General features: G+C 42.4%; 1 protein-coding gene across 1 annotated transcript; it reads right to left on the bottom strand.

The window, feature by feature from the left end:
- Window positions 1-719: 719 nt before the first annotated feature.
- On the bottom strand, window positions 720-9,878 carry LOC138982167 (uncharacterized; the record flags this gene model as incomplete). Its single annotated transcript, XM_070355395.1, is given in 5 exon segments — window positions 720-2,129; window positions 2,611-2,689; window positions 7,205-7,324; window positions 7,793-7,898; window positions 9,588-9,878. Coding segments are annotated over 5 exon segments (507 nt in total). The 3' UTR covers window positions 720-2,037.
- Between the last annotated feature and the right edge of the window lie 1,488 nt (window positions 9,879-11,366).

The following is an 11,366-nucleotide window of genomic DNA, read 5'->3' as shown; positions in this document are numbered from 1 at the left end:
GTGGCTTGATCGACACAATGGAAGGTCTGGCCTTCACCTTCATGTTTTAGATCATTTAAGTGCTTTTAGTCATCCCGGTGATTTTAATGTGCCAGCGCGGCCGTTGTTCATGTTCAGTCGTCAATAAAAGTATGCAAAAGTATGCTGGCCAGCGTGGCTTGATCGACACAATGGAAGGTCTGGCCTTCACCTTCATGTTTTAGATCATTTAAGTGCTTTTAGTCATCCCGGTGATTTTAATGTGCCAGCGCGCCCGTTGTTCATGTTCAGTCGTCAATAAAAGTATGCAAATTTTTGTTCTCCCTGGTGTGTGTGTGTGTGTGTGTTTGTGCGTGTGTGTGTGTGTGTGTGTGAGTGTGAGTGTGCGTGCGTGTGTGTGTGTGAGTGTGTGTGAGTGTGTGTGTGTGTGTGTGTTACAGACTACACCATAAACATAAACACCATCACACATAAACAAACAAACACGCAAAATAACGGATCAAATAACGACTATTCAGAAAACAGCACACAATGACACCTACGGCGCTCAAATGTCCGGCGCTGTAAAGTGCGGCGCTCAAATGTCGCGGCGCTCAAATGTGCGGCGCTCAAAAGTGCGGCGCTAAAATGTGCGGCGCTGAAATGTTGGCGCTCAAAAGTCGTGTCACCAATGACTTGCACACGCAATGGACTGCTCAAACTACTTTGGGTCTATTCTTTGCAGATAAAAGTCGCGAATACATATTTTTCAGTTTTATTCCTCCCCTCCTGTCCTCAACAAATACTGACACACAGCACACATTTACATACAAAGTACAATTCTGAAAGACAATTCAGCCAGATATGGAATGGTGTGAAAAAAACGCCCCCAAAAAGAGTAGGATTCACAGCTCCAACAATTTACAAGTGTTTTGCAACTACACTCAACAGGCAGGAACATCAATGCAAAGTTTGTTGTATTTAGTGTCATTGTGTCCAAAGTGAAGCGGTGTCTATACTGCCTGTGAACATACTTTCATATTACAGTAGCCATGTGCCAACCATCTTATTTCTTTCTTTTTTTTCAAAATGAACACGATATTGCGCAGAGCATCAGAAAAATATGAATCTATGAAACTTTGAACAACACAAACGTTTTATGTAAAGCAAGAAAGTAAAAAGTAAAGCTGTCATTATAAAAAAAATAAAAAATTATAACATTCTCTCTGATCACTCTTCATTGTAGTCCTTTTATCAGCTTGTTTGGGGGGATGAGGTGGGAGTGGGTTGTATGGAGAAGGGGAGTGAGAGCTTCGAGTTGTTACTGTCCATCAGATTTTACATACCATGACTGTTCTGTTGGTATCATTTGGTTTGACAGGCTCTTTCCACCATACAACAATCAGAGAAAACTCTGAGCTTAGGAAACGGCTGTATAACGCATTTCAAGCATCACCAAACAATGAAACACATGTACACCCCCCCCAAAAAAAATTATGAGGGAAAGTCCTTGCAAGATATCTTCACTCACCTCTGACGCACTTTACACCTATTCTGTCATGTTACGAACAAAATTTCAGATCTTTGAGTTCATCACTCCAAGACGACAACAATGTTGTGTTGTATCAAACAAACATATAACAATACGGGAGAAACGTTTTCACATAAGGCATTTCCTATTGGAAACGCTATGAAAGTGTTGCACAATATTCTGCACTATGTGACGTATCACACTTTAGTATTTAGGAGATCTTTGAAGAGCAGGATAATTTTTACACACACAATCTTGCACATTTTTCTGCTTTTAAACAATCAGCTTCATGTACAGAGTACAGTGACACTTCTTTTGATAATGATGTGCACATAAATGGGCCTACATAACACCATATGCACTAAGATCAAACAAATCCACTGCAACTAGAAAACAATTTCTGCATTACTTATGTTGTAAAATTATTAAGTACACAGTCGGGAGATCGATGGACAATTTTACAACAGAACTGTAAGGGAGGCAACTGAGCAAGGTAGGGTTGGGTGGTAGTGGGCGGTCGGGAGGGGGATGGGAGGAAGGATGGGGCTTCAGTACTTTTCGCAGTTAGCGGATGAGAACTGGGTACAGATGGAGTCGCTGGTCTGTTCGCTGTATCCTGACACCTTGTCCAGCCCTGCGCCTGAAACAAATCATGACAGTTTCACAATCATTTTCTGAACACATGCCTGTATAGTTGTTGTCATCGTTGTCATCATCATTACTGTCATCATCGTCATCAACATCCTCATCATTACTGTCATCATCATCATCATCGTCGTCAGCAGCAGTAGCAACAGCAGCAGCATCCTCATCATCACCATTACCATCATACTCGTCAGCGATGCCTAACACGTATCTCATGGTATACTCTTTGAATTCTGAAATGAGATTCTAACCTCCATCTTGCTTTTGTGAATTTGATTTTTGGGGGGTGTCTGTGTTGTAGGTTCCTGTTTTCTTAATACGGTAGGGGAATGGATGGCCTTTCCAGTAATACAACTGGTTTTACAATAAACAGTCTCATCACAATGATCTGCACTTAAACGCAATTACCTATTTTTGTTTGTTATACTGGGTAGTATACTGAATTGATATGTGAACACTACATAGCAAAAACATACCTGTGATAAGGTTGTGAAGGTTGCAGTAGTTTGTACTATAGTCCAGCACCGCGTACCATGTCTCTGAAGTGCTGTAGCCCTGTTGACAGTTTGAACAAACCACTTGTTCACATTCAATACCGTACATACTGCAATTGTGTTTACTTACGTGTGTGCATGATTGTATGTTGAATAATTACTTACGTTTCACTCTGTTCATATTCTTTGTCTTACCATTTATTCAGCAGAGTTACCATTTAGGTTTGCTTTTTTTTCTTCTGTGATTCGTCTGCTTCTTCTTGGGCTTCAACTCCCATATACATCAGTCCCTCTCATGAACGGACACCCTTGGGCCATAGCAAAACTGTCCGTACATTGCAGGTGTCCGGTCACGGGAGGGGTGACCACACCACCCCCTCCCCATACACTCACACAGAGACACACAAACAACAGGATTGAGTCTATGCTAATCACTTCTTGTGGCTACTAAACAATAACAATAAACTCCTAATACTTCTTTAAACGTTCTGTAAAAATGATTTGTATGAAAAGTGTTGAAAAGAAGAGATAAAATAAATCCTCAAGGCAGTGAACACACTCACCATGCACTGACATACGAAAGCAGCCACACAAACACAGCACAGAGGAGCGTGTGCAGATGCTTTGCAAGAATAAGCTTTGAAACCAGTTTGAATAAATAGCAGCAGCGGCATGTCATAATCATGTAATTTATTTTCTTCTTGTCTGGCTTTATTGACTGCATGCCGATCATGTGGCATGGCAGTGACTTTTCATTCTTCAGTCAGAAATACACTGTACATAACACAGCTCCCACTCTCCCTCACTAATGACTACCCCAAGCCGTGACAACTGATGCTATTTCTCTCCAATGCTCTTCCTGCTGACATGCAGTGACACCGACACCCCACAGAGTTTAGCCAGCTACCCCTCCACCCCCCCTCCCCCTCTCTCACTCCCTCCAGCCATGTACTGTTTGGGGCTGTGGCCAGAGAGGCCAGCTGCACTGTTCACTCAGAGCAAAACCAGTTGACTGTGTCATAACTTTGACAAAGCAAGACAACTGAAGGGTTCACAGATTAGGCAACCGACTCACTGGTCAAGGCTGAGGGGAAACCAGACATGAGACCAGCAAATGTTCCAAAAGTAGGAAAGTAAGCCGGGGTCCAGGGGCCGCTTAGGCCCCTGGTGGGGTCCAGGGGCAACGCCTGACGGAAAATGAATGTTAGAATTATAAAGGCCATTTTGGGGCCTCTCCTGATAGCAAAAAATGAGATCATGCCTTTTTAAAAAGCTATAAAACCCACAAGAATAATATGTTTTAGCATTTTAAACAAAAGTGTGATTTATAACAATCACACACACACAAAACTTTCCCCTTATTTTTTCAGTTGCTAATGAAAGATGAAACACCCGACTACGTTCTCATCAACTAATTTCGGTGGTGCACTCGCCCTATCGCAAAAAGAAAAAAATGACAAAAGTTCGCTTGCATTTATTTTATAGAATTCTCGCGACCTGGCGAAAAAAATGTCGATGCACCTCTAGCCCTATGTATCTGCTAGTGGTACCGGTCAGTATCGTCCACAACCAACCACTCAAAACGACGTACTTTCCTGACCCTGGGGTCCGGAGCCAAATCGCCGACCGGATTTTTGAGTGGGCATGGTTTGCAGCGAGAGTTATCTTTTCCTAGCTTGCCCCATGCATAGATGCTACACCAAGTCCGTATTTCACCACGCAGTGGCCGTTGTCGCACCACGTGCACACGGCCTGACCGGGAATGGATATCTTGGCGATACTGTCGCCAATGAGCTGGCGCCTTTCTTTCTTGTTGATAGTGACAGTCACTTCTTCTGACAGCCAGTTGGCTTTCCACTTGTTTTTCACACTTTGGTCGTCGATCGTAAGAGCTTCCACAGCCGACAAAACAATACGGAATCCAGACGCCATGTTGCTACCTTTTTCACCTTCGGCGTTTGGAGATCGGCAGCCAATCAAAACAACCCACAAACCGCCATCAGTGAATAATTAAGCCCTGGCGATAATCGTCGGAGATCGACAGCCAATCAAACGTGATCCACGATACTGCTATGGGTTCACGCGAGTGCTGGGGTGCTGGGGTGCGAATGCACTGACTTCAGACGCAGACAACTTCAGCTGAACGGTTCATACCACCACCTATGGGTTCACGCGAGTGCTGGGGCGCGAATGCACTGACTTCAGACGCAGACAGCTTCAGCTGAACGGTTCATACCACCACCCCCCTCCCCCCTTTTTTCTCAACGAATTTGCATCGATCTCAAGAATGGTCTGTGAGCTAAGGAAAATATCGGAATTCCGATAAAAATCGGACCAGTCCCATGTCTGGAAACAAGAGTATCTTGTTAATGAAAGAGGTTACACACAGACACACGATGCTGAGAACTGTGGCCGGTTTTTCACTCTTTCGCTCAGGACCTTCATCGACTGTGGTTTACGTCCAAAAGACAAGAATAAAGAGCACAGTGCAGTTTCATGTTGGCATCTTCGCATGTACTCCACTCCTGACCAAAACTACCCCCCCTCCTGATGGGTACACGTGCACTCAAGTTATCAGTGACTGTCATCACGCCATTGCGGCTGTGATCTTTGTACCAAGAGCCGGACTGCTCTGTTATCGATTTTGTTGTGGTGAAAATTTGACGATGGTCTGTCCGTACATTGGAGGTATGACCTGCTGTTGGGACCGAAAATGAGTGTCCGCGTCCACGTTTTGCAGGTGTCCGTTTAAGGGGGGGGCAAATATAGAAGGAAAACACTCCGTGCCAAGCAAATGTGTCCGTACATGTCAGGTGTCCGCTCACGCCGGGGGCCGTACATTGCAGGGACGGCTGTACACTCATGTTTTGCACGGGTGAGCTTTCATATGCTAGTATCAATGTTTTTTCCGCATCATTTAGGCAGTTATACTCCATTTTCAGGGAATGCATACAAAATATTTTAGTGCTTTTCAACCCACCGAACTCTGACATGGAATCGATGACAGGATCTTTTCCATGAATACTCGCCAGTTGGTCTTGTGCTTGCATGTACACTCAAAGGTAGATAAGCCACTAGCAGGCCTGCGCATAAGTCGACCTGGGAGAACGGAAATATCTCAACCCTTATCACACCAGGTGCTTCTGGGTTTTGAACCCTAATCAATCAAAATGAAAAGCTGATGTCTTTACCACCAGGCTATAGTACCTGTCTCACCCTTGTGATAATCAGGAAGAGACAAGTACCTTTTTATTTCAAATACAGTGGAACCCCCCGTTTAAAATTTTCGCGACGGGAGGTGACTATATTAGAAATAGCGCTGACACGCCCACGGACGGGAAGTGACTATTTTAGTATTAGACATACAAGGTACACGACTCGTGATTGCTTCCCGGTTTTTGAAGCTTGCAGTAAATTGAGTTGTTTCCCTTGACACACTTGGCGTGCCCTTTCGCCATATGCAAAATTAGCCTGATTTGTGTGGTTTTTTCGAGAGAAAAAAATGAATCGAAGGCGAGCCTTGTCACGGGAGGAGATTCTCCGGATGTTGGATCTTGAGGACCCTGTAGATCATGATTCCGACGTGTTGTTTTCGCCTCAAGAAAGCGATAATAGCAGTGATATTGAGGAAGAAACAGTCCTGTTGTTGCTACTAATGCTAGTATGAGTCGGCAAACTACACGTGTTAGGGTGGTACTGCATGAATCTTCGAATGTGTAGTTGCAAGGGGGGCGTGGCAGCACTGATAACAATGGATGGCTGGAGCCTAATCCTTTTGGAAATGTTCATAGGTGTACAGTTGGGACTTTGTTGTGAAAATGTGACTTATATTCATATATGGATTACCTAGACATCATTTGGTGAGTGTCACAGTTTTGTTTCATTTGAGTCAGGATGCTGTGAGTGAATGCGAAATTTGCTTGTTTTTTTCTTTGTACTGTCTCCTTATTTCTGTGTAGAATTTTAACAATATTTCAGCTAATTCATAGATTTTACACCTTGTTGGGTTATAAAATTATTTATAATACTTTCTGTTAAAAAATAACTTTTAAAAAAGCAGTGGAAAAGAAAACACACACAAAAAAACGTTAAAAAACACAAATTATCCCCCTTTCACCCCCCCTTTGCTGAAACAAATCGCGTGACAAACTTATAAATAGCACGACTGAACTGGGCATCCATTTTTTAATTAGTACACAAAATTTGGTGGTGATTGGACTTAATTCAAGCTTGCTAGACAGATTTCTTTACAGTTACTGTTTTTTGGGAAGTTTCTTGGTGGCAAGCTTGGGCAGGCAGGACGTTAACGCCGTGGCAATGCTAGTCACAATAGTGTTAAGACTTTCAAAAATATGAAATAATCAGGTCTTAAAAAGGAGGGAGTCTTAAAATGAGGGTAAAGTCACAGATGTTATTAACAGAAAGTCTGAAAAAAACAAGGTCTTAAGAGGGAGGGAATCTTAAATTGGAGGGGTCTTAAAAGGGGGGTTCCACTGTATGAACTGAGAGCTAGTTCCCTCTTTGTTCTCAAAACCATCTAACGGCCCTGCAATCGCTTTGCTGTTGGTGAACTCACATCAACTTGGCAGCCACTACCGCCACCCTCAGGCTTGAAGGTGAAGGTCAGGTCGTCAACGTAATGCTTGACAGGGGTGACATGCTTTGCCTGCAGCTGAGTGGATGTCTTGCTTGTCAGCTGAAAAAACAATCATTATGCAAAGATTATACATGTGTGAATTTTACAATAATTCCTGTACAAATATTGCAAAATTTATTATTTATTTATAAAAAGAAAAATGAAGAATTTTTATTTCCCAGACCAACACTATTTTATCCTTCATGAGTTTTAATCCTGAGAATATTATTGTCCCATCAAACAAAAAAACAAAACAAAAGGATTAGCAGACCTTCAGCTACTCTACCCTGACATCAAGGGAACACAACTGTTAATAATTTCCGGTTAATCTAAAGTTACATGCACTTGGATAAAAATAAAATAAGACTTTTCTGTGAAGAAGAAAACAAATCCGAACAAATTAGAGACCCACTGACCTTTCTTATCTCCTTGTTCTAGTAACCGAAAACAGAAAATTGTGTGTGTGTATTTGTACCTTATTGGTGTGTAACATAAATATATTCCAATAAGATAAGATCTATGCATTACCCCATAGCCACACTTCTCGCCCGACCCGCACTCAGTGTTGTTCCACTTGGCAATCTGTGCCTCCAGTGCTGATACCACATCAGCACATGCGGTGCTGGGCCAGTCCCTGTCAAACCATCACATATATGGAATTCTATAATGTATCACTTATTTAACCTTCACCGTGCTTCCTGGGTTGTGGACGACCCACAGTCTCACAAATGCGGGTGTATCTCTAAAACTATTTGGAGTTTTTGATTAAGACTTCATGTAATCCTCAAACATCATAGAACCTTCCTATCGACCAATTTCTAAAGGACTTTCTTTGTAAACAAACAAATAAACAATGATGTCATTTGAACTACACAGTCTGGATGTTGTGGGTTGTGGACGACCCATCTGGAATTAAAGGCTTTTTACGATGTTTATTCCTATTCGAATGGCGTGGGTTGTGTACCACCCACACCCTGCAAATTAAGAGACCGTAAAGAGTTTATCCCTATTTGGATGGCGTACCGTGGGTCATGCATGTATGACCCATACTTTTTACGTTGAATCCTTCTTTAGAAAGTATGGGTCGTACACAACCCACATCATCCGGACTGTGTCGTCCAAAGCGTCATCCGGTGAAGGTTAAAGATGCAGCACACCTTAAAGCACTGATGAAGCATCTATTTGTCTTTTTGTCACAGATGACTACACATACCTTTAGTGTTGCTAGCCTAATGAAAATTGATGCGTTTTTTCGGTTGGCATCTCCTGCCAAAATGTGATTAAAATTTCCTGTGTATACAAAACAAGCTAGCTCTAATGCAGAACTCGGTTCCACTGATTTGATTTGGTGTGTGTGTGTGTGTGTGTGTGTGCGTTTGTGTGTCACTGTGTGTGTGTCACTGTATGTGTGTGTGTCACTGGGTGTGTGTGTGTGTGTCAGTGTGTGTGTGTGTGTGTGTACATGTGTGTGTGTGTGCGCGCGCTGATTTTGATAATGCACATCTGTATTCATACATGTATCTGAGACATGTCTTTGGCCCCACAACTACCAATTAATCCACCAACATTTGTGTATACATGTATACTATCACCTTAAAGGCACACTCAGCTTCACGTAAACCATCAGTTTCTGGTCACAGACACTGTCAGGCTTTTACACACAGTATAAACACCCTTTCGTTTAAACACTCGCCGCTTGAGAACATCATAGGTGCCCTCCGAAAAGAGCGAGCACTTTTCAAAGAATTTATTTTGTGCAGTCAGATTGGATTTACAATGTGACAGATTGGACGTTAGAACTAATTTTTTAAATCTAAATAATAAATTGACAGCTTGTTAATGTTACACAAACATTCCTTAATCATAAAAGAATTATTTTTTCATCAAGACAAAAAAAGGAAAGTGGATCACACGGGTTCACATGCAATGGCTCAGGGCCAAAATAAACAACGAAATCTGGTGTGTGGTTTACGCAAGCTGAATAGCCATTCAAACGAACTGTGTCATTTAATGCTATTAAATGCTATTGCAAGTGTGTTAGAACTGCTTTTTTCGTGAGAAGATTTAAATCGTTCTGTAAACCATTGAGGCAGACTCGGAATTTAATGCATTGTACATTTATATATTCCTAATTGCAATAGCCAGTTACAAAATATTTAGACTAACGTGTTCACACTTCACTTGACTATTTGCTGAACTGTACTCTACGCGACGAGATATTGCGTCTTCTTCATTCGCTCTGGGGTGACTTTCACTTTCAGTTTCAACAGTTTCACTTTCAGTTTCAGGGAGAGTTCGCAGTACTCAGCACATGCCGACTTACCACTTGGTTTTACACGACGCATGTAACGGGTACTGGTTTAACAGAAAGCTGAAGGCTTCTTCGGCGCACACCATAGCCAGAACGGCCAGAAACAGTTTACTGTTCATCATTTTGCAGTACGTCTTCAAAGAACAGGTTCAAGTTGATGTTTGCGTAACTTGTGCAAGTCACATGAGTGACTTAGTCTCGGCTAACGCAGTCTCGGTGACCTGCTAGCGAGACTTAATCCGCAAGGGAGAGCACTCTTCTCAACCACTCCGCCATATCCGCCACGATGCCTCCGCCAGATCGGTTTGTATACATTGATCACTCTTTTTTTCCCTTTCAGTATTTGGTGATCGCGTAGTAAATGGTTTCTGCCTTTTGATAGGAAGCTAAATTGAAAAGAATACGGAAAGAATATTAATTTTACCTGAACATTGAGGAAATTTGTTTTAGTTTCAGTTTCACGTTGTTCCAAGAATTTTTCAACACGCTCTCACTCTCAGAGCACAGGCGGAAGGTATCGTCCACTGGACTACTACCATCACAGAAAGTCTTTCTGTGTCTTATATAGTAGTAGTCCAGTGGACGATACCTTCCGCCTGTGCTCAGAGTCAGAGTCACCAAATGTTATCATTATCAGTTTGTTTGTTTTCTGTGCGTGTGCTGTATTTTTCATTTTCATACAGTGTTGTTACCATGCACCAGATTAAGAGGACGATAGTTCGGTTGGACCCGATGTAGTGCATTCAAATTTCCTCTGCGGCCTCGTTGATCTTGTATAAACTCCACACTGAGATTGAAAAGCCCCCCTCCCTTCCATAGTATGGATGTTTGAGCTTAGGTCACAAACAGGTCACATGCAGCTATCAGGATACAAGATACTAGATACTAGAAGATACTAGAAATTTTATTGTCCTCATTAATACAAGGAAATTTGGCATGTGTGGGGCAAGACATAATACACTGATACATAGACATTTACAAAACACAACTGAAGTTCAATATCAGCACACCCTAGCTTACGCAAACATACCCACTACTTCAGACACACAGGCTACATGTGCCCCTCGGACGTACGCAACCCACAATTCACCCAGCCATACAACTCCACAAGCACTTACTCATTCATGCAGCACTCTAGCACCCGGCCATGCACAACTCACACACTGGAACCCTTGTACGGCTACATATTGAGGACGTCAGCCAAAATTAACTTCAGACTGAATGTTTCTCCGCCAATTTCAAGCGGTACAATTATCTTGAGGGAGAAAAGCGTGTCAAGATCTTGCAACTGAAGCAGATTTGTGATGCAAATCGATCGATCTGACTCCTGGCCGGTCGATAGTTTTGACATGTATATATATATATCTATCTATACCAAATTTGAAGCAGATATCCATATTCAGATACACCCCGGACAAAATCTGGTCGATGAGATATTTCAATACGTGCTCTCAGCGCGCAGCGCAAACCGATTTTTTTTTTCGGGACGGTATTAGGGGCATCTTCGGATATTCCCGGCGTTCTGTTACTATTTTTAGAAGGTCACCGCAGTGTCCAGAACGCTTTCCTTGGACCCGTAAGTTGTCCTCACTGTAAAAGTGCAAAGGTCGAATCAATTTATAGCCACGCGAAAAATACACTGTCATCTATCTCTATATATTTATACATATAGATATATATATATACGGCTTCTCTGTGTGTGTTTGTGTGTGTCTGTAGAAAACACCTGTGGACTGTAGAGTTCTGTTTGTGATGTGGTATGGCTGCTTTTCTGAGTCTGTATGTTCTGAC

The sequence above is a fragment of the Littorina saxatilis genome, linkage group LG12 (assembly GCF_037325665.1).
Source record: "Littorina saxatilis isolate snail1 linkage group LG12, US_GU_Lsax_2.0, whole genome shotgun sequence".
NCBI classification, from domain to species: domain Eukaryota; kingdom Metazoa; phylum Mollusca; class Gastropoda; order Littorinimorpha; family Littorinidae; genus Littorina; species Littorina saxatilis.
This window is presented reverse-complemented; position numbering and strand designations above follow the sequence as displayed.